This window comes from Cavia porcellus, unplaced genomic scaffold (assembly GCF_034190915.1).
Source record: "Cavia porcellus strain 051 isolate PalLab524CR breed Dunkin Hartley unplaced genomic scaffold, mCavPor4.1 scaffold_29, whole genome shotgun sequence".
NCBI classification, from domain to species: domain Eukaryota; kingdom Metazoa; phylum Chordata; class Mammalia; order Rodentia; family Caviidae; genus Cavia; species Cavia porcellus.
Genome location: NW_026947512.1, coordinates 38310476 through 38335033, shown reverse-complemented (window position 1 = coordinate 38335033; position 24558 = coordinate 38310476). Strand labels below are relative to the sequence as shown.

The 24558-nt window shown below is 34.7% G+C and overlaps 1 protein-coding gene across 4 annotated transcripts in view; it reads right to left on the bottom strand.

Moving 5' to 3' along the window:
- Positions 1-24558, bottom strand: part of Wrn (WRN RecQ like helicase) — a 151251-nt gene that overhangs the window by 113628 nt on the left and 13065 nt on the right. For 3 of the 4 annotated variants that reach the window (XM_063239798.1, XM_063239799.1, XM_063239800.1), the window contains exons 2-7: positions 19589-19695; positions 7832-7939; positions 6584-6696; positions 1875-2020; positions 1302-1450; positions 898-1047 (exon numbers count right to left, since the gene is read on the bottom strand). In XM_063239798.1, the coding sequence (XP_063095868.1) occupies positions 898-1047; positions 1302-1450; positions 1875-2020; positions 6584-6696; positions 7832-7939; positions 19589-19603 (681 nt within the window). In that variant the 5' untranslated portion in view covers positions 19604-19695. Of the gene's footprint in view, positions 1-897; positions 1048-1301; positions 1451-1874; positions 2021-6583; positions 6697-7831; positions 7940-19588; positions 19696-20602; positions 20828-24558 lie in introns of those variants that run through there. The other variant, XM_013158006.3, reaches the window with a different exon arrangement.

The following is a 24558-nucleotide window of genomic DNA, read 5'->3' as shown; positions in this document are numbered from 1 at the left end:
ACTCACAAAATACATAAAAGGAGAGAAATCTGTTTTGACCACAGATAATTTACTTTCTTCCATTTCATTAAATCAGTTGAGAATGTTAGGGTGTGAACGGTTCTCCTTGTAAATACTGTTAACAGGAAAAATCAAAATGCACTGAATTTTTATAAATAAAAATGCTATAGAACTTGTCCTACTTTCAACAAGTACTGTACTTTTATAAGAGGAATGTCATACCATGTCTCTGACAAAATTTAATTTTTTTCTGATTACAAATTAAATGCATTTCCACTCCTAAAAACAGAGGCAAAATGGGAAACAAAAATATTCATCAATAAGTAAAAATTACCAATTAAAGGAAAAGAAATTATGGAAAAATGTATTTCATACATTAGATACACACAGAAGAGTACTATATATAAAATTCAGATTTCATCATGTACAAACTTGTAAATATAAGAAGCAGCATGCCAAATTTGGAGGCAATTTTTCTACATTTTTACTACAGTTAAAATATAAATAGAAGAAATAAGGCCAGTTGCAATATAGAAACAGTTTTATAATTACTCTTATTCTGAAGTGTTACATATCAAATGCATCATCAATACCACTTGTGCTTGCTGAGTCTAAGCTTATTAGTCTTTCATGTTTTCAGCAAAGTTCACATTTCTTTTACCTACAAATTGAATATTATTTTGGAATCATGACAGTGAAAATAAATAGTACTTAATCTGTTGATACTTGCTAATTTATATCAAGAACTAAGTTTCACTTAATGAAAGCATTTTTAATGCCAAAATGATACTAAGTATCTTAGTTGGGTTTATGTTATCACCACAATAAAAATTCTGCAAAGTAATTTATAACAAGGTTTCAAAAATCATTTCAACTTAAAACTCAGTAAGTACGTACATAAGCATCAGTGGCTGCATACAGTTTCTGATCCTCACTGAGAGGGAAATTACTCCAGTTGCTACAGCGGACAGACTTGTCTTTTAGAAGTTGTTTACCAAAGAGGTGTTTAACCAGACCATTGAGGCTCCAGATCTCTGTAGATTTCAACTGGAAGTAATGAAAAAGTAATAAAGCAAAAATTACTTCCTACTATTATCAGACATCCCTAAAGACCACCAAATAACCAGGCCACAAATAAGACTAGGAATTTTATACCCAACTTCAACCCAGAGAATTTCTCTACTGCTACAAAAACAATATGTAGCTTAAATTATTTTGTCAAAAACATAACATTCAGCTAGAAGGCATATTTTGTAAAAACACAAAACTATTTTCTTAAGGAAAAAACACACATAATCTACCTTTTGATTGGCAACATCTGTCAATTCCACAAAACTCTTCAATTTGATGTCAAAGTCACGTAGAAGTTTCCACTGATCTCCTTCAATTCCTACACCTGCCTTTTTAATTGCTTCATTTTCAAGCAACATTTTTAATCCCTGGGGAAAAACTGAAATATTTCATCATTATTTCCATAATATCTGTTAAGTACCCTCACCTCTAATAATTACTACATGTATTTTTAAATTTGTATTTGTTAAGGTTAAATTCAGAAACCTTAAATATTTCTGTTCCTAAGACAAAACTCCTGATTGATAAGTGATAAACCAAAAAAGTCTGAATGTCACCTCTGCTAGTGTCATCAGTCTATCCTTCATAAACACTGTCTAAACTTCACTTCTCCCTTAAAACAAGAAAATAGAGGTGCCTCACAGAATGTTATAAAAATTCAGTGTAACAGGGAATGTGAATAAATCAGGTAGAAACTAAATACAAGATGATGAGAGGAAAGCCAGCTAATACAAGATTAATATTAAAGGAATAAAGTTGATAATTGCAATTTCAATAAAACTGAAATAAAAGAGACAACCAACCTGACATAGAAGAAATGTGAAACAAATAACATTTGCTCTCAGACACACACAGCTGAATTAGTGCAACTCTGCTGAGTTTCCCTTTACTGTATGTTGGTGGCCATTCCATATCAAATCCTATCACATCTCCAGGAGAAAGACGCATGCTAAAGAAGGAAATACACTGAAGATTAGTTGCATTAAAATATTAAAGTTCTATAAAACTAAAGAGATCATTCAAAAACTAAAAAGACAAACTACAGACTGGTAGAAGGAATCTGTGACACATATAACTGACAATGAATATCCAGAAAATATTAAAAGTTACTCAAAAAAATTAAGAAAATATAATAATCCAACAGAAAAAAAACAGGAACATGCAATTTGCAAAACGAAATCAGAAGCTCCAGTTTTCTCTACACAATTTTACACATCTATTTGATTAATAAAATTTAACAAAAATTAAATGGTCACAATATCAAGTGCCATGAAGCACATCTATGGGTGGGACTGCTCATTTCTGATGAACACATAAATTGGTAAAAATTCTCTTGGAAAAACTTTTGACAACATCTATTTGAAAATACACAAATACTATGTATGACCTGACAATCTTTTCCCATAAATATATGAGACTAGTATGTACATAAAGAGACAGACACGCGTTCCTATTGGTGAAAAACAAGAAAATGGGCAAACAATAATAAAACAGTGCAACAACGCAAAAAAGTTGAAATGGAATTACAGAAAAAAATTACCTACAACATAGTGTTAAATGAAAAACATAAGTTAGAGTATGCTTGTACATATAATTTGATAATATTGGTAAATGTTTTTAAACAAGTGAAATGATACAATATTTTGGGATATAAAATTATGAAGTAATATTAAAAACATGTAAGAGAATGCTAGACATTGAATTCATGACAGAACTTCGAGGGGCACAGGGGAAAAAAAATCAGAAAATTTTATATATGGGAGGGGCTTCAACTGTATTCTATTTGTTGCAATCTCTAATAAAGATCTGGAGAAAATGAATGTTAAGATTTGATTAAGCAGTCTGGCATGGTGGCACATGCCTGTATCACTAGCATTCTGCAAAGCTGTGGAAGGAAGACTGCAACCTTGAGCAAAGTCTGGGTAACAGGGAGACCATGTCTCAAAGTAAAAAATTAAAAAAATTTAAAGGGCTGGAAATAGAGCTCGGGGAGCAGCTGTATTTCTGATGAAGACATAAGTTGATTAAAACTCTCTCCTGGGTTCAATCTCTAGTACAAAAAATTTGATAAGGCCAGGTGGGAGGAATATATGTATTTATCATACCACCTATGATTATATTTGCCTATTTCACAATTTTTAACTTTATAAATGTATTTTAAAAATAAACTCAACTCTGCGTCAAGCCAAAATAGAATAGCTGAAACAGACTCGTTCTTCTATCAAAAACAAATTGATAACTGGACAAATTGCAGCAGGCTGTGCAGGACTCTGCTCTGAAGAAAGGGAAACAAAGGGAAAGCCTTACAGTCTTCAGACAACTGAACAGGAAGGAGAATCCCAAGAAGAACACTGAGTTGGGGAACCAGAGTTCACAGCAAGAGAAGCTGACACATCTGGGAGCTGTGGAGCAGGCTACTACAGAAGAGCATGGCAAGCAGGGGAACTCCCGAGTCTTCATGAGTTTCCTTGAGTACTTGCAGAACATTAAGACATGCATGAGTGGTCTGGAACTATATGAAGCTGAGCAAAAAACCATGGAGAAGCCATAAACTGAACCATTCCTAGGGATTACACAGAGGTAGATGGCCTTAAAGTTCTGAAAAGTCTTAGTAGAAATTGTCGTTGATCACTTGGGGAAATCAGCAGACTCCACTGTAGTACGTTTCTGACACCAGGGCACACTCAACTCAATGTAGGGAGTTGGTGCATATACACATCACATCTTAATCCGATTTAGTTCCCCCCTCTCTCCCCCTCTTTAGGTCTCCTCCCATTTGCAAAAGTTCTTTTTTACTTGCTTCCTATCATCTATCTTTTATTTTGTTCTTTAAATTATTTATACTTTGGATTTCTCATAGAAGAGAAACTACCCCATATTTAACCACCTGTGTCTGATTTATTTCACTTAGCATTATGGTCACAAGGAAGAAGGGTAATCTTTAAATTACGGTTAATTTACTAAAGGTAAATGCAGACCTACACTGTTAATGATTTCTATCTAAAACAGCCCTCAAAACCTCGTGTGTTTGATTGGAAGATGACTGGATTATGAGGGTATTATAGCTGACTTCTGCTAGAAAGCAGGGTCTTGTCAGAGGAGGTGGGTCAGTATGGGCATAACCCGGAGTTTTTCCTTTTCTGCTGCTGTTTCCTGCCGTGAGGTGATCACTTTCCTCTACCAAGCTCTTCCACTGTGCCACTTTTCCTACAGCCAACCAACCAGCAAGGTCTACGATTTCTAAAACATGAGCCAAAATAAATCTCTCCTCCTTCAGCTCCAAGTGTCGGGTATTTTGTCCCAATAACTGAAAATTACTAAGACACAACGTGTAAACACGAGTCTTAAAATATATAAAGCTGATCTTTTAATAACTGACAAAGAAAGCTCCTTTTTCTGAAAGAAGACAAAATCTAACATTCAACAAAATAAACTCACAATGTCTAATCAGCAAAATTAACAGCCATGAGAAAAACAGGAAACTATGAGCCATGTCCAAGAGGAATAATCACACAACACAAATAATGATATTAACAAGAAAGACATTAAAATACTATAAATATGCTAAAAATGTTCAAGAATTTAAAAAAAAATATTGAGACCCAAATGGCAGATATAGTTTTAAATAAAATTTCTAGAAATGAAAAATATTTAAAACAAAAAATTTACAGGAAAGGATAAATAGCAGATGAGATAACGTAAGTCAACTTGAGGACACAAAAGTAGGTGGGGGATTGAACAGAAACAATACCAAGTAGTCTAATTTACTGGAAGTAAAGATTTGTAGGATGATAGAAGAAATTTTCAAAGTTGATAGAAACTATAAATCTATAAATTAAAAAACAAAAACAAAGAAACAAAAAACTTCAATGAGTTCCAAGTAGAATAAACACAAACTACACTACACAAAGCCATACCATAATCAAATTGTGGGAAAACTGCTAGATTAAAAAATCTTAAAAGTCAGTCAGGCATAATTGTGCATGTTTGTATTCACAGCACTTAGGGAGGATGAAGCAGAAGGGCTGCAAATTTGAGTCCCACCAAGGCAACAAGACCCTGTCTCAAAAAAATTAAAAGGGCTTGGGTTGTAGTCCAGTGCAAAGGTCCTGGTTTCAATCCCCAGTACACACATACACACAGGGTGGGATAAAACTTAAAAGTGGTCAGAAAAGGGGAAATATAAAACAAAACAAAAACTCTACCTTTTACCACATACAATCGTCAAAACTGTAAATCTTCAAATCACTTATGATTATTGCCTTCATATATGACATAGTAATGCAAATGTTGGTAAAGTCCATATGTAATAATAACAGATTTTCACCTACTCTGTGAGTTAACTGAATTCGGCATAATGAAAGTGGGCAGATCACTGGAGTGGAAGTGAGGCTATCTTGAGTGTATTTCTAGCTAAATTCTACCACCAGGAGAACATGGACTTACGCTTTTAAGGGGCAGAATTTCAGACAGTGTCTCATTAAGTCCCCCAGGCTGCCTCAGACTCAAAATACTCCTGCCTCAGTCTTCAGAGTACTGAGAGTAAAGGTATGTGCCACCATACCCAGCTATTTCCGCGTTTTTAAGGCCAAGAGTAATAGTTAAAAAATAAAGGGAAGTGGGCAGGAACAAGTACAGTATGATAACTTCCAAACAGATCTGAATTAATTCCTTACTACTTCTGCTTGTAAAGTGCACTGATAGCCTGAGATTGTATGACTGCAGTCTTAATTTAACAAGGTGCTATGGTTTTAACACTCACGACAAAACTGAAATCCTCAACACAACAATGTTGGTAGGCAGGACCTGGTAAGAGGTGACAAGATCACAGTGGCTTGGCGCTTCTGTATGGATTCACACTACAAATGGCGAGGGTGGGCTATCCAGAGAGCAGGCTTCAGTTTGGCCCCCCTGCACCCTGTCACTGCTCCTCTGCCCTTCACCATGTTATCCCAAAGGACAAAATCCTCATTAGATGCCAGTGTATCACTATTCAATTTCCCAGCCTCAAACACTGAGAAACAAATTTGTTTTCTTTAGAATATATCCAGTAGGTGGTAATTTTGTTTCAGAAGCAGAAAACAGGACACAAGGGAATAATTAAAAGTCAGTTTTAATGTTCTTTCTAAGGACCACTGATGTAACTATCACTACCTGAATAAAACAGACCCTATCATATCCACTGTTCAATATTATTATTGTAATGTTTTAGGATGTAGAGGTATATTTAGAAATTCTTTCCAAAAGTCAGTAAAATATACACAATGTGTTCAACAGTTCTATATATAATACATTAAGAATTAAAAGAATTCATCTAAAATAATAAAAGACACATTACAAACAATTCTATGACTATTTTATTTAAAAAGTAGAATAGAACTTATTGATAATCTACACAGAGAAATACCTCTGAAACAACTGTAAAACTCAACGTATTTACAAATATTACCATAATATTTATTATGTTCTAAGGGTCCAAAATAAATAAAATTAGCTAATTTAAATGTCTTACCTGATATCTTGTGATAGGAAAGAGCAATCACTAGCCTCATAACTATATACAATAGATCCAGTAAATTCTAAGAAGGAGAGATCATCTTCAAAAATACTCTTCTGAATGCATGGCTTGAGTAACATACATACAAAATAGACAAAGTAAAATTTATATTAATAATGTTTGCTGAAATAATAAAGCTCACTGATACATTTAATTTTTAGTTCTACATTTTACCAGTTAATGCTTTTTATAGACTAGTAAATTCAAGGTCAATTTTAAAAAGATAAAGGCACCCCAATGTAAAGTTATTTTTCCTAATAAATCTGTTTTCAAACATCTAATCCTATTTTCACTAAAGCATTTATTTTACCTAGGAGTTTTTGGTTGTTTTTTTTTTTTTTTTTTTTTGGTAATTATCTCAGTAATAATGTAAAAGGAGAAAGATTTATAGGATCTGAAGAGAAACCAAAGTAGTAATGTAATACTGTGGGCTTGAAATGCAGGCAATGGGCTGGGGATGTAGCTCAGCGGTGCAGCGCTTGCCTGGCAGACGCGAGGGCCTGAGTTCGGTTCCCGGTGCCAAAAAGAAAATAGTAAAACTAAGACCAAAAAAAAAAAGCCCCTTTACAAGAAAAAGAAAAAAAGAAATGCGGGCAACTGGTTACCACATTTTAATCTATGAGAACCAAGCTTAACAAAAAAATTCACCACTGCTAATGTTGTCCAAATTAATATATGAATTGGAACAAACTAGTAAAGTTCAACTATACAAACTGGATACAGAAAGCAGATGTATACAGCAAGAATTCTTATTTTGTTAACCCAATTAAAATTTTTCACCTTCAGGTTTTCAACAATTAGATCTTGGTTCATTCACAAAACAGACACTCTGACTTATATAATGATCTGAAGTGTACAAATGAGGACTGACTCATTAAATTGTCAATGTGAAGTAAAATAAATCAGACACATATGCTCAAATAGTTTATGGTTTCTTATATGAGAAATCCAAAAGCAAAATTAGAGAGAGATAATAGGAAGCAGGGAGATAGATCTTTCTCAAATGAGGAGACCAAGAGATGGAAGGAGATATGATCAAAGGAGGAAGATGTGATGGAAGGCAGGGAAGGGGATAAAAGTAAGACATGTCATGTACACATTCCAATTCCCCACGAGGAATGTAATCATTACATACTGCAAACATGTACTGTACTAGTAAAAAATAAAAACTGATAAAAAAAAAACAGTAAATGAACACTATACCTCTTTTCCTTTGGGAGTACATCCTTTATTCGGTACCGACATCCATTTAGGAAATTTCCGCTGTTGGGAGGTTGTTTCCAATTTTTTCTCATTCATCTTTAAAATGACCTTGTTGCAAAAAATGACATTATGAAGTAAATTAAATAAATCTTTAAAAGAAAACTCAGAGATAGTCCTGTGATTTAAAACCAAACACATTTATAGTAAGTTATGGCATCTAGTCCTTAAATGCAGTATTGTGGCTTACTAGTTTGTTCCAATTCATATATTAATTTGGACAAGACACAAGATTCTAGAGCTAAATTCCACTAATATTTCTTCTTTTGAAATAAATTGCCTGCTTTAATTAAATTCTAAAGTTCTAGCAACTGCAAAATTTTATTATCCTTTTAACAATTTCAAGGAATAACCATTATTTCGTTAACAGAAACTTGAGTATATTAATATTTTTTGATATCTTTAAATTTCTGTATAAGTCACCTCAGCAAAACTGCTAGTTACTCACAAGTCTACTTAAAGATCTGGCTTTCAAGGCAGAGAATAACTTCTATATTAAGGATTTTTTTGTTATGCTCTTAGCCTATTATATGTTCAAGTTTCCTTAAAAAGAGTTTCTTAAAGGATTTTCTAAAAATCTGTTGGTAACTTTGAGGATATTCTGCAAGGTAAACAAAATGTCAAACATGGTTAAAGAAAACAATGACAGAACTATAACATGTACTTTGTTAATTGTAAAATGAATCTTTACTGTAGTGACTTATACTAAACTGAAACAGGCTGAGGGGCTTAGTAAAAAAAAAAAAAAATCACTCTTATTTTCCATTACAACAAATTTCTAATAAGGAGTGTTATGGCTTGTGTCTAGATGTCCCCCCAAAGCCGGCTTTTTCAGAAGTGGCTGAATCTAGAGTGTGTGGTCCTCAATTACTAAGTCAATCTACTGATTAGTTTGGCACTTACCCTAAGCCAGGTAGCCTACACAGAACATAAAAGGGACAGAAAGAATCTGCTATTGTTGCTTTTTCCTTGTAGCTCCTTAGTTCCTTCTTCCTTCTGCCCACCACGTGCTGTTTCTCCTTTGTGATGTCCTATGTCATGTCACCCTGCCTTGGAGTCAGCCAACTATAAACTAAAATTTCTACAAACTTTGGGCCAAATAAAACCTTTCCTCCTTTAACTATGGGTATTGGGTACTTTGTCTCAGCAACAAGAAAAGTAACTAAGACAAGGGTGTAGCAGTTTTTAAAACATTCCTTAAGATTCTCACAATGAATCAAAAATGTCACCGTTAAACAATTACAGCAACTATTTAGGATTTAGGGATAACCTATTACATTTGAGTCTATTTAGCAACATAAAATAAAGTTAAATAGTCAACAAGCATCCACTTTAATTGCTCATTTTCTTAGCATAAACCAAAACAAAGAATACTGACAATTACTGGACAAAAATTTAAAAGATTACTTTATCAAATAATTTCCATATAGAACAATATCCATCATTCTTATGTACTGGGAAGAAAGAATTAATAGCAGGAATGTAACTTTTTGACTATTAGGGGAAGAATAAGGAAAGACCTATACTAAAGTTTTTACTAAGGACCTCAAGTCAGATGGCAGTCTAACAGAATTAAGAATATTAACAAGAAAAAGTGTTTTTCCAGAAAATACATCAGCAATATAGAGCTCAACTATTTAAACTGATTATTATAAATAAGCACAGAATTACAGGTTAGTCTGTGATCCCAGAACTCCAAGGCTAAGGCAAGAGTAATTAAGCTTGGGCCTATGTAGTTAGACTCTACCTCAGAAAACAAAGCAAAAACAAAAAATTATGATAACCTAATGCAAATTAAACTGATGGTGTTAAGTTTTATTCTGAGACTAAAGTTAATATACATACAATATGAGCAAACTAAAAAAAAAAAAAAAAAAAAAAGACATTTTTGGAGTCTGTTTCTCAAAGTTTGGGACTCCTCCAAAAAAGGAATGTTCCTCCTGCATTAGATATTTATCTACATTCTTTGAATCACTGACTATTCTGTCACTGGGTAAAATCTATGATTCACTAAATCAAAACTGACAAGTCAATTCTTGGTGTAACCATATATATATTATGTATAGTATACTATGTAAAGTACATGTGGTTTATAAATTGTAAAACATTTACAAATATAAGTGATGGGCTGGGGATTTAGTTTAGCAGTGTAAGTGCGTGCCTGCATGGCAAGAGGCAGGTCATGGGTTTGATTCCCAGTACCGAAAAAATCTAAGTGATAATTAAGATATCTGCCACAAATTCGAAACAGTTGACACTAATCAAAAGTTGATCCTAAATTGTATGTATACTGTTTGTTCTTAATCTTAAAATATACTTTTATAAAATATACAATATTTTAATAACAACTATAGAACCTTGGAATCTTTTAGGTAATTCATTTATAATATCAAAACAAAAATAAACCTCAATAACTTTTCCATAGCTGTACATAACACAAAAATCATTTTAATTTGAAATATTTTTTTACATACTCTCTTTTACACACAAAATTCAATCTAGATGTTTCAGGCAAAGAATTTGAAAACAAATTTGTTTACAAACCTAGCATATTTGTCAGGTTTATTTAGATATTGAGGTAGACAAAAGCGAACAAAATATTAAAAGTTATAAAATAATTTTCAATAGGGAAATCTTCAATATACAAGATTTTAATTCTCTATCAGATAAAGATTTTCCTGGAAGGGATTAAGTCACTCCATAAAAGAATTTTATTTATATATTTAGCTGTTATGTTGTTGAGCACAAATAACTCTAAAATATCTTTTTTTAAATCACATATTTTATCATTTGTAATGCTTCACACTGTACCATGAAAGGATCTGAAATCTCTCTTTGAAATGAATACTGTATTCATTACTGTATGCTTTGGTTTACACTTTTGCTGAAATCATCTTGCCTGCTGATCTACTACTATCTCCAACTTTTCAACTTTCTCACTGCTTCTAACACTTTTTAGGATTTTTGTTGTGGTTTGCTGTTATTTTGGCCTGCCCAATGTGAACATGCAGAAAAGTTCATCTCATTCACAGATAGTAAAAGAATATGAATTTCCCATTAATTTTATTCTTTCTTTGGATTTGTTTTCTATTTTCTTTTATTTTGTGAAATTATTTCTCTTTCTCCATTACTGATCTTTAAATATATAATAGGTTTTATGCTATATTCCACTTCTGATCAATACTCAGTTTTCATCAAATTCCTTATAGCAGTCATCAAAAAATAACTTTTAGAACTGAAGACTCTCAATCAGTATTTCAACAATTTAATCTCCTGAACTTGTACTTCAAAGCTGCAAAACATTCTGAAGCTCTGAATACCACCAAGTTTTTTTGTTTTTTGTCTTTTTCCTTTTTATCGGTACTGGGGACACCAAGTTTTTTATTTAAAAATTTTAAAATAATACTAAAGCTTTACCTCAGACATAGACTGACTTTGTGCTCTATTGGTACTATTAATTTTCCTTTAGGGTTCAAATAAAACCAATTAAATATCACTTCTAAAAACACTTTCCACGTCACTATTTCAAAACGGAATTTTAATTTTGAATTCATAAACCACCAGTATATGTTAACATATTTTCTACATGATCACTGTATTTTGATTGAGTTAATTCAAGTGCTCAGAGTATCAATTAATGATGCCATGTTTTGGAGACAATAACTATACTTTAAGAAACCTACAAAGTAAGAAATATTCACAAAGACTAACTTAAAATTTTCCTTTTAATATACAATAATTTTCCTTTGCACTGTCAATATATTTCAGGAATAAATAAATAAATAATATGTAACTACATTTCTTCACCTAAATTGAAAAGAAAGTATTGCTGGTGCTTGAATTTCAATAGCCTCATAATTTTTATGGTATCATTTAATGTAGAACTAAAAGTTAAAGAGCTGGGGATTTAGTTCACCAGCATAAGTGCCTGCCTGCTAAACGCAAGGTCGTGAGTTCAATCCCTGGTACTGCCAAAAAAAAAAAAGTTAAAGTGAATTTTAATATATAAATATTTCTCTGTGAACATACAACATATTATTTGTAATATATTTTTAGACTGAACTCAATGTAGTCTTTACATCTTCTTGTCATCACCAGTTTCAAACTTCCACTGTTTCCATAATGTTCTGTACATTTCAAGGTATTCATTTATCATTTTGGCTAGTTCCTTCCCAGTTGATTTGGAACTTCTTTTTCAGTCAAACAATGTCTTCCATGGTGGGAACCGGCCAAAAGTCCCAATTGTCAATATTGAAAACCTGACCAAGAGTCCCGATTGTCCGTCTCAAGGACATCACAAGAAAAATAAAAAACAGAGATAATTATCCTATTCCAACAATGGCTGGGAAGTCAATGTCCCTGGATCCAACTTCTTCCACTCCCAAAACAGTCACTATTTATGTGGTCTACACAGTAACAGGTGGGCCTAGCAAAGGATTACAATTCATCCAAAGACTGACTCCAGAGGGCGTAGATAATCTTATGTTTGAAGTATCTTGACCCAAATATAATCCTGTAATGATTTAAGAAGGCATAGATGATCTTATGCTTTGAAGTATCTTGTCCTTGAATATAATCCTGAAATTATTTAAGAAGGCGTAGATGATCTTTTGCTTGGAAGAGTCAGTGGGAAATCCCAGATGGGTGGTACCAACAATCCCAATCCCTCCTTTCGTCCCACAGGGAAACACGCAAAACCAGTCACTGTGAATTTGAGGCCCCGAACATATCCCCCTTTTTGCTTTTATAATTGAAGCACTTAAAACAGCACATAGGATATATATCTTTTGTATATACTTTTCTGCTGGGTGTTTAAGACCAAGCTAAAGTAAGACCTGTGTTAATAAAATTTACCTTCTTTGCCATCTATCAAGGTCAGTTAAGCCTCCTCAGGAATTACCTTGGAACCATGCACAGCACCTCTTAGTGCATCAGTCAGTCAGTGTCAACCATTTGGGTAAGTCACAGCCATTGCTTGACCAAACTGCTTTCCATGAATGTGAGACTTTTCTCTCCTGGTGACTCCTCTTAGGCACACTATACTCTGATGATCACTTTCCTCTGTAGTCCCATAATCTCTTTGATCAGAAGATCTGGGACTCAGCAAATATAGGATGTTGCAGCTGAGGTTCTCTTATGTCCTGGGTCTTTATTGACCTCAAAGGGTTAGGGCCAGTATACTGGGTTTTCGTCTTAGCCTATCTTTCTAGTTTCTAGTCTCCAAATCTTAGTTGTTGAACATCCAGAAGATTGATAATATTACAGTGTAATAAGGCAGTAAGCTAAACATTACTACTTATCTGCATATCAAGCATCTTAAAACATAAATTCATACTAGAATTTAAATCCTCCAAGAATGTTAACAGTTGCCTACTTTACACAGTAAATTCAAAATCAAACTATACACATTATTATATCATGACAATTATGACATTTTTGTAACAATCTGAATTTCCATTTTGACATGAAATATCCCTTTTAGTCAGTCATCGCTACCTAATACATAAGAAGCTTTCATCTAACTTACTGACCTTTAGTGGAATATAAGTCTCCTAAGTTTTTGGTACCAACAAAGGTCTGAGTATGAAACAAAAGTCTAGTACCATAAATAATCCCCATTTTACAATTTGGGAGACCTGTACATCTGGAGGCACCAATGCATTTAATACATCATGAGGTAACAATTGTCATAGCTACATGAAAACCTTTGTATCAGAGCACCTTTTAAAAAGAACCTATTGTCTAGAAAATTTAATCTTCTGACAGTGACCAAGATGAGAACATCACAATAATATATTTTAAAGAAAATTTACTGGGGTATCTCCCATAATGCTATGGAGATTATTGTGGCACCCTTATTAATGAACAAGGATTGGAGAAATTTATCCAGATAGCTGCTTCCTTATTCATCGATTGGAATCCTGACCAATAGTTCCCCTAAGCCTGAAGTGTTGCTCAAAAATTAAAAACTGCAAAAAAAGGAAAAGATTACTTTTTGAGCTCCATTATAACAGCTGTTTACAGAACAGACAAAACAAAGGTACACAAAACAGTTAATCAGAGCACGTTCAAATACATTTGGCCAATTTGAATTATAATGACTGTTTGATAGTTTCCAAATTTTTAAGTATAAATAGACTGGTCAGAACATTTTTGTGGGCCTATTAACTGAGTTTGCTTGTAATAAGAATTTTAAAAACTAAAACCTTTTAATGTGGGCTCTAAGCTGATGGCCTGATTGGAATTTCCAGCTATACAGGTTACTGACTGTTGTTTTGATAGCCGTATTTACAGGATAGTCATATCTGATGGCAAAAACTGCTGCTCTTATAGCTACATGTAACTGTGCCTGTTAATGGGACAGACTGTTAAAGGCAATTTTAACTATGTCCAACGGGTAAACAATGCAGCAGTTAGGAGAGTATGCACTGCAAAAAAAACCGAAATTTTCAGGTGGTTGATCTAAACCCAGTTGTTAATTAGATGGCAAATCTGATGAATGGTCTGCTGCAGGCCTTCCCAGTGCAGTGAACAATGTGCTTTCAGATTAATAATGGTTTGCAGTCTTGGTATAGGGTTCAATGTTTTGCATAGGTGGTTGAATTCTGATCAAAGTGTTGTTCTGATGGATGGTAGGGAATCCTCTTCTATCTGGTGAGAGGGGGATTTTTGATGCTTAAATGTTAAGAGATGCCAGTGGTTTGAGGTCTCTCTATGCTTGAGAGTGATGCTGATGATCCCGTGTGAAGCTGGCTGGTCCATGGGCATACATATCAGGACGGAATCTACAATGTTTCTCTGTCTCCTGTGAGAATACAGGCATTTCCTCTGCCCAATTTAAGAGTGATGCTGGACCATTCCAAACACCTGTTCATTCCAAACATCAAGCTACACGGGCTAAAGATCCCTCAGTGGGTAGATTCTTGTGCCTAATGTAACATTGCTGGTGGCAAATTAGAATTAGGCGCAGGATTCAGAAAGTTTAGAACATATGCAGCAAAATTTAAATACATTTGAGGAGAGTTCTAATCTTGTATTCCTTTCTTTTGTTTAGCTAGCTGATTTTTAAAATTTAAGATGAGTGCACTCAATTATTGCCTGACCTTGGGGACTATAGGAGAACCCTGTAACATGCTTTATATTCCAGTTATCAAGAAAACTCTGAAAATGCCTGCTAATATAAGCAGGACCATTATCAGTTTTTATTTTCTGTGGCACTTCTAATATAGCAAATGCTGACACACAATGCTATATGACATGTTAACTTCATTTGCCTTGAATGACAGGTGGCATCAAACATATGTGAGAAGATATCCATAGTGACTAGAATATATAAAGTTTGTTAAAAGAGGCTATATGGGTAATATCCATTTGCCATAACTGATTGGTCCTAAGACCTCAAGGATTGCAGCCCTGTTGAAGAACAGGCCTTGGAATGAGCTGGCAGAAAGGACATGACATCACTGTCTGTCTGGCTTGAGTTCTGGTAATTTTAAATTCCTTTATCAGGACTCTAGAATTTTGATGAAAAAACTCATGGGACTGTTTTGCTTTGTCAAAAATGGAAATCAGGTTGACAAGAGCATCGGCTTTATGATTTCCCATTGATAAGGGACCTGGGAGATTAGAATAGGCTCTAGTATGATCAATAAAGAATGGAGCAATTCTGTTAAATATAGCTTTCTGTAGTTTTAAAAATAGTTGTAATAAAGTAGGTGCAATGGTGGAGTAAAAAAAGTGGCTTCAATCTTTTGGGTCAGATATACTGCAGAAGACAAGTCACTTAATATATCGAGGCTGGTCTCTGAATTGTTCTAAAACATATAGGAGAGCCTTAATTTCTGAGTGCTGTGCTAAATCCCCCTTTGTAGAAAAGTAGTGCTGGAAGGAGCAGCTCCAGATAGCTACTTTCCCCTTAAAAGGACCATCTGCAAAGTAAGTAGGAGCCCCTGTCAATGGCTTGAAATGATGACCTTCGGAAGAATAATAGAAGTGCAAAGGAAGCATTGTAAAAGACGTAGGGTAGTGATTATCTATTGAACCAAGCAAATGCTACCTGCCAGAATAGGGCAGTATGGAGTAAAGTCTGTCTCTGTTGAGCATCTAGTGGTACTACAATGACATCCAGATCATGTCCAAAGAGCCGACATGCTCTATTTCTTTCCATAATCACTATTTTTGCTACTTGTTCTACATATAACTGGATAATTTTTATTAGTTGATTTGGCAAGAATAGCCATTCCATATGAGAAAGAATCTTATTAATCCATTGTCTTAACATTCCCGTAAGAGGATGAGGCATCTGTAACATGAATACATACAGAGGTTCAGTGATATCAACTCTTACAACATTGTCTAGAATGAAGACATTTTTTAACTAATTTCATTTCTTGTCTGGTCACTTCTGTGAGTTGCTGGGGAGAATTTAAATCCTTATCACCTTGAAGAATATTATACAGATTTTTTTTTTTTGTCTTTTTCATTTTTATCGGTACCGGGGATCGAACTCACAACCACCTGCTTGCAAGACAGGTGCTTATGCTGCTGAGCTAAACCCCCAGCCCCTATTATACAGATTTTGTAATTGATAGATTGCTACACTTAATTTCGGTCTAAGCCAATTAATATCTCCTAACAGTTTTTGGAAGTCATTTAAAGTTTGTAGATTACCTATCCTTATCTGAATCTTTTGTGGTTTGAATAAACCACAAAACAGTAGAGCCCTCTCAGAAACAGTAGAGCCCAAATAACTGTAAGGACTTATCACTTGTACTTTTTCAGGTGCTAGTCAAAGGCCAAAAGCAAGTAAATTTCTCTTCACTTCTTCAAGTAGCATCCATCAGTAACTTAGATTTAGAGGATACAGAAAGCAAGATGTCATCCATATAGTAGATAATACAAGCCTGAGAGAATTGAGTTCTCCATCTTTTCAAAGCTTGTACTACAAATGACTGGCAGAATGTGGCACTATTTGCCATTCCCTGTGGAAGCCCAGTCCATTGAAAATGTTTGGCTGGCTTGTGAAAATTAATGCTAGGTACTGAAAATGCAAAAAAAAAAAAAAAAAAAAGTCAATCCTGAGAGTGGGATAATAAAAAAGCAATCTTTAAAATCAGTAACAACCATAGGCCAGTGCCATGGGATTATAGCAACACTGGGTAGATCAGGTTGTAACGCCCTTATTGGCAGCATGCAAGCATTTACAGCTCTCAAGTCTTGTATTAATCTCCACTTACCTGATCATTTTGGAATTACAAGCACAGGAGAATTCCATGGACTAAAAGAAGGCTCAAGATGACCTAACTGTAGCTGCTCTTCTACTAATGTCCATAAGATCTTTAACTTCTCCTGAGTTAGGGGCCATTGAGGAACCCATTTCAGCTTTGCAGTTTTCCACTGAACTAGCAGTGCAGAAATGGGAAGAGGAGTGCCAATGGTTCCCACTATAATTTGACTCATATCTCATTCTAGATCTACCTTGTTTTATTATTAAAGGCTCAACTGGAAGAGTACAACTCTGTAAGTTTTTGCTCAAACTTCTGTTTTCTTGACACTCCATCTTAGCCTTCCTCTTGTTAGCAGGTGATATGTTCTTCTGAAGGGCAAAAATAATCAGGACAGTGCCCCACTCTTCCATAAGGTCACTCCCCATAAATTGATGGGAATGGATGCAATAAAGGGTGTTATAATGCCTGTCTGCCCATCAGGGCCAATATATGGAAGTGATATAGCTCTCTGTGATACAGATTGAGGGGAGCCTAAGCCTTTCAGGGCTGTGGAGACAGGTCTAGTTGGCCCAGCAGATAGCCAGGTTCCTTGCAGGAGGTATTTAATGTCATCCCTTGTACTCATCCCAGCAGAGGAACTGTTGTTTGTTTGGTTTGTACCAGATACAATTGGTCCAACTGTGCATGGGATTGCAGGGCACTGTGTAAAAGTGTACCCTGAGTTTATGCCTGCCCCCAGCGAAGGGCTGGTTCTCCATTTCCCTGGAGCAAGGTTGTGCAATCCTTATGAAATCTAGACCTGGAATCTTTTGCCTAGTGAAAACCTTTCATGCAACATGGGCACAGATTACATGGTAAATTTGAGCCTGGTCTAGTACTAGTATGCATAGCTGTGGGAGGTAGTACCTTTGTAGGCTCTGAGCAGAGTCGGCAAATGTGTCCCTCACTGCCACAATTAAAACATTTGATCATATCAGCCTTATAGGCTACCCATTGGGATATAGCCTGTGCCTTGAGTGCAGAAGTGTAAGTGGTAGATCCAATATTTTGACATGCTTGTATGTTAAGTAGATACGTCTTCAGTATGAAGCACTGAGGTTAAAACCCATTTACACTCCTCATTGGCATTCTCATATGCTAATGGACAAAGAAGTATTTTAGCTGTATTGTCATGAGAAATTTGTCTATTTATAGCCTCTTACAATCCAGCTACAAATTGGGTGTAAGTTTCTGTAGGACCTTGGAATATCTGGGTAAATGACTTATTGGGTACCATCTTCTGGGAGAGAAAGCCACGCTCAGCGTAGTTCTTTGCACTGTGTGATGAGAAGGGCCAGGGAACATGCTTAAACCTTTAAATCAGCATATCTGCCCGTGCCAGATAACATTTCCTGAGTAGTAGCTTGTAAGTTTTTATCCTCACTATCTTGATTATTCTGAACTTGTTCTGAAATGAGTATCTTTAAAAGTGATTCAAAATGTAGGAATTGTGCCAATAATAGGCATGTGCGAGCAAGATGGGTTACATTACCTGGCACCAATTGGAAGCCTTGAATTACGCTATCTAAGCAACCAAGAGTATATGGACTCAGAACTCCATTACCAAGCACACTCTGCCTCAATTTTTTCAAGAGTAAAAGGTTAAAAACTGTGGGTGTATTGCATTTATAAGCTGGATCTTCCAGATCTATCTCTTCTATGATTGGCAAGCATAATGTTTGTAAACACAGTCTCATGTCAATATACTTTGGCTTCCTTGCTAAGAGGGGAAGGAGCAGGATCCTTTCTGATATGAGTTCTTGGTATGGGGTACTGTAGGAAACATAGCAGCAGAAGCGTTAATTTCCAAATGAGGTGCAGAGAACAAATCTGAGTGTGTGGGTAAACTGAAAAAGTTTTGGATGTCATTACGAATTTCTTGTAAAAGGGAATATATTTGATTATCTATATTTCTTAAACATGCTTCACTTTTCTCTAGCAACCCATTGGGAGTCTTATTATCATGGTGATGTGGCTTTTTCATTATGCTTACATCAGGGCTCTTTTCCATTTTATTTGCCTCATTGATAATCATTTGTCAGCACAGGTAGAGTGTACTGCAATAATAACTGGCTGTTGGTCTGCTTTATTTTCTAGGTAGCTATTGTTTTGGGGTAGATTTTTTTTTATCTTGGATTGCAGCTACATAAAAACTCTCACCTATTTTATCTCAAACTCTCTATCATATAGAGTGTCTTGGGAAAGGAAAGATAACATGTAGGTATCTGATGGAGTAATCTAAAAACATGTTTTGATGGGACTTTTCAATACCTGCATCATTTAATAGCTTTATAATCAATTGGCTAAATTCTTTCTCTTCAGCAGATAAAGAACACGACTGTCCCATAGTTACCTTTAACAAACAGCCTCCCATAACTGATTTCTATTTTCTAATTGCATCTGAGCTATATAATTAGTAAAATGCTCCACTTACCTTTAATTTGGTCATGCAAGGTCTGGTGGATTGTCAGCACCTTGATAGTGGTTGTTGTGGCTTGAAGTCATGAGTTCCGGTCATGCTGGGCACCAAATATTGGGAACCTGGCCAACAGACCCAATTGTCAATATTGAAAACCCGGCCAAGAATCCTGATTGTCCATCTCAAGAATGTCCAAGAAAAATAAAAAACAGAGACAAGAATCCTGTTCCAACAATGGCTGGGAGGTCAATGCCTCTAGATCCACCCACCTTCACTCCCAAAACAGCCACTATTTATTTAGTCTACACAGTAATAGGCGGGGCTAGCAAAGGATTACATTTCATCCAAAGACTCTAACTCCAGAAGGCATAGATAATCTTATGTTTGAAGTATCTTGACTCAAATATAATCCTGTGGTGATTTAAAACCATGTAGACCATCTTATGGCTAGAAGTATCTTGTCCTTGAATATAACCCTGAGATTATTAAAAAGGAATAGATGACCTTCTGCTTGGAAGTCAGTGGGAAATCCCAGATGGGTGGTATCAACAATCCCAATCCGTCCTTTCATCCCACAGGGAAATACACAAAACCAGTCATTGTGAATTTGTGGTCACCAACACTTCCATATTGAAAGGTTTTTGCCTTATTAGAAATTATAGCGGTGGTCTAAGTGGCAGAAAGCCAAAGCAGGAACGCCTACCACTTCCTGCTTCTTCCTCAGCCTTAATTTGCAACTCCCCTTCCTGTTTGCGCACACAGAGAATTCCAATCAGATCCTGGCGTGTCATCAATGCCCACCCTAAGCACCCCTCCGGTCAGAGGTTTTGTATATATATTCCATGCCCCACATTCCAGCAGAGAAAGCCAGGCCACTGGCAGTCATGGAGTTCTTTCCACGTCCTTGGAATAAGGGCTATATTTTTACTTTATATTCTCTCTTTCATCGCGCCAAATCTTTCACATGTTTTTTTTCAAGGATTCTACAGAATCTTCTGAGGACCATAATCAATGTTTGTGAACTCATACCTGAAATAAATGCCTGTATGATTAAACAATCTTCTGGATTGTTGTCTCTGGGTCATTTGATTAAACTGTCAGCAATTACTCTAATATTTGAAAATGGCAGTTTTTCAATTGTCTTTGTACCACAAAATGTCCCATCAGTGTTCCACATTAGCAGGGAAAAAGAGGAGACTCAGCAAATAGTGAGGCATCAATGGCAAGGCCTTGTCAGTTGTACAACCCTGCTAACTAGATCAGAAAAATCACACTTATCAATTATTATGGTTAAATAATAAATTAAGGTAATCATAAAACAGAACACTATGCAGTCTTTAAAAGCACCAACCTTATAACCCATCAATTGAAGATGAAATTAAATACAAGATTCTAATTTTAGAGTCAGCATCTCCCGAGATCCAGCCATGTTAGAACTTAGGGCACTGAGCAAGAAAGCAACCCGCCAGCATTCCTGGTAAGCAGCCATGGCACAAACGAGCTGCAGGCGAGCCAGGAAGAGAACCAGTCAACATCTCCCATGAGCCTACTGATGCACGGCCTAAGAATCAAACTCCCATCCCCCACCACCCCGTTAGCAACTGGGAGCCAGAGGTCTGAGCATCTCTTGGGAGGATGACCATATGCAATATAGCAAATATGGGAGATTTCCTTCTATCATCTCTTTGAAGACAAATATTGTTTTCACTGTTTTGCTTTGTTCTGATTAATTGTTTTGCTCTATTCAATAGTCTGTTTTGATAGGTTTTATAATGTTCTGTTTTTGGTTTGATTTTATTATACCTGGTTTAATAGACAACGATTGTGAAGATAATGAGATACACTATGGTACCTATTACTGATATCCCGGTATCCTGCTCTGAAGTTCTGTACCAATTTCACTGCATTGTCTCAATTGGCATTGTTCTGGTTTTTTCTGTTGTATTTTACTACCTATAAAATAAAAAGATTCTAATTTTATATATGTACATTTGTATGTGTCCATGCATATGTATGTATGAATTCAGGTCTTAAGCAATGTGTACAAAACACTGTGGTTATCTAACAGCAGATGGTGAGCTATCCAAACTTTGTATAAGAGTATATTCCTTTTATTAATCATGATGTAAAAGTATGTCAATAAAAGAAATAAAGGATTTTTTAAAAATTAGTAATTAAGACTATATTTTTTCATAATATATAACAAAGATCAACAATTTTTTACTCTACAGTCAGATAATAAATATTCTAGGGTTCATAGGCCACAGAGTGTTTGTCCCAATGATTGCCATTGTAACAAAAAAGCCACAAACAACACCTAAGCAAATAAGGATATTATGATACAACAAAACTTTATCTATAGAAATTGAAATCTGAATTTATACAAATTTCCCAAAATATTATTTGGATTTTTCAACCACTTAAAAATGTAAAAACCATTTAGCTCATAATATGAAAAACAATCCCCAAGTCAAATGTTATCCACTGGCTAGTTTAGAACATAGACAAAATATTTTAGAACAATAGAACACAGACAAGATTTTCTAAGACTGAACAATGTCCAGTAACAGTATTATTAACTGCTTACTAAGGCTAATTTTAATCTCCATAATGCATTCACAAAGTATCTAAGACTGAAATTTCTTGTGAAGCTTTTTGATAAATTGGTTGTACAATAGGCCTCATAATAAAGGAGTGGACTTTGCGAATTGAACTGATAATATTAGCCAATTAAATGTGACGAGATTCTGTGTCAAAATTCTGAGTTTTGAAAAAATTTACATTACATACTCCACTTGACTCCGAGATGAGAGGGCAAACTGTTGACTAAAATGATTTCTACTTTATGTCAATAGAAATTACACAAATAAAATTTCAGAATAAATTTAGAAAATTTAAAACTAATCTCATTACAAATTAGCTACGAAGCAATAGCTTTTTAATCACCTGGTTCAGGTGAGGTGAACCTGTAGCACACATTTAATTTGTTATTTTAAGATAACAAATAATAACAAATAATAATATATAGATAACAAACAATAACAAATAATAATAAGATAACAAACAATAACAAATAATAACTTTAAGATAAAAAGTTTATGTGTAAGTTGTTTTCCTAAACTAAAATCTCGGTATTCAGGTTTAATTACAGTGTTGGCATTTTGCAATAAGTAAGTTGGTTTTGGGTGTCAGTCTGGGCATTCTAGTAAAAGATTAATCTTCCCTGCCCTAATTTTTAAACCAAATCCTACTGCATCCTGATGGAGTAGAGATTTCTCTTAAAAACACAGTTTTCCACATAGAAAAGTCATTTTCTAAAAAGTCTAAAGAGAAAGTTGGGTTTCAATGGATGAGCTCAGAGATTTGTTTCTAAAACCTTTAAGGTAAGGAAATTAATGCCTACTGTTACCATGGTAACTGAGTTGCTTAATTGCTTAAAGGCTAACCTGAAAAAAGTATTCTAATCTTCTTTAAGAGAAAAAAAAAAAAACATTGTTAAGTTAAATGGCACATAAAAATAGCCATTTCAAGCCCAGGACAGAATTATTCTTAAATAATTTAGAATGTTTAACTAATAGATAGTTATAAGTACAAATTTTCAACTCCTTAAAATGGTTCAATTCTCTTTTGTTCCAAATACTCTATGTAAAAAATCTGATGAAGACACTATTTTATAAATACTTACAGTACTTACAGTACTGACTTCTTAATCAAAAGTATAAGAATGTTCCAAATCACTACTCTAAAATTTGCTAACAAAGTATCATAAGAGTAGTTACAATACTTACACTATAATTTCAATTTCTCACTCCAGGCATCTATACAAATTTCTGAAGTATCAGCTGAGTTTCATGATTCTCTGAGAAAGGAAACTGTATCACCATCATTTTGCAACAAAGAAAAACTAACAAAAAAGGAAGCTGACTTTGCAAAAGTTAGTAGATCACTTTAGTGTTTGTACTATAGAGAAGCAGGGGAGTAGACTGAAAACAAATTTAGACTTGGAGTCAGAACACCTAGGTCTCAAAGCTGCTTTACGTCAAGAAAACTTACCCAAAGTTTAAAAGGAACACAAGAAAAGGCAGTAAGTCTGTTCTATGTAATATAACTCCAAAGAGTATTTTCTTAGAGAATATACTTTTAACTGGCTAGCTGTTTATTCATTATTTAAATATTCATATTCTATAATATTACCTGTTGATTTATAAATTTTGGTCTAGCAAAGATGCAACTGAATTCTGCCTAACAGAACAGAGTCACCTTCTCTAATGGACATAGTTAAAACCAAAAATCTCAAAGGCTATAGTTTTTATAGCCCTATAGGATAGCTTTATATCTAACCTCAAAATCTCATTCTCAACTTTTAGTAGGCCTGGTGGCACAAGCCTGTAGTCTCAGCACTCAGGAGGCTAAGGCAAAAAGACCATTATGAGTTCAAGCCCAGCGTAGGCTACATAATGAATTCAAAGCCAGCCTGAACTACAAAGCAAGACTCTATCTCAAATATAAAAAATATACATAAACTTGTTTCTCCAACATTTATATATTCTTTGTGCTGCTCTGGACCACTTTATCATGCTGCTCATTAATAAACTCAAAACACGTGACAAGTATTCATTCTAAACTTGTATAAGACTCTGTTGTGAAATTTTTTGAAAAGTGATACCTTGACATTTGTTTTCTTAGTGTCCATATAAGCTTGGATTTTCTAAATTTTAATAAGCTAAATAAGCTGCTTTCCTAAATTTTAATTTTCTCATCTGAAAAAATGTGATTGTATTACTATTATTACTTGGCCTATATTATTACATATTATATTACTTGCCTTATTGGCCTCAGTATAAATGTGAATACAGTGATAAACACAATGTCACACTTTTTTAAACTGTAGCTATATATGTTAGAATACTGACAAGAGTAGTGGTAGATCTTTTACTACTGTACTTCATTTGGATACTTTAGGAAGGCTCTTCAATCTGTAAGTA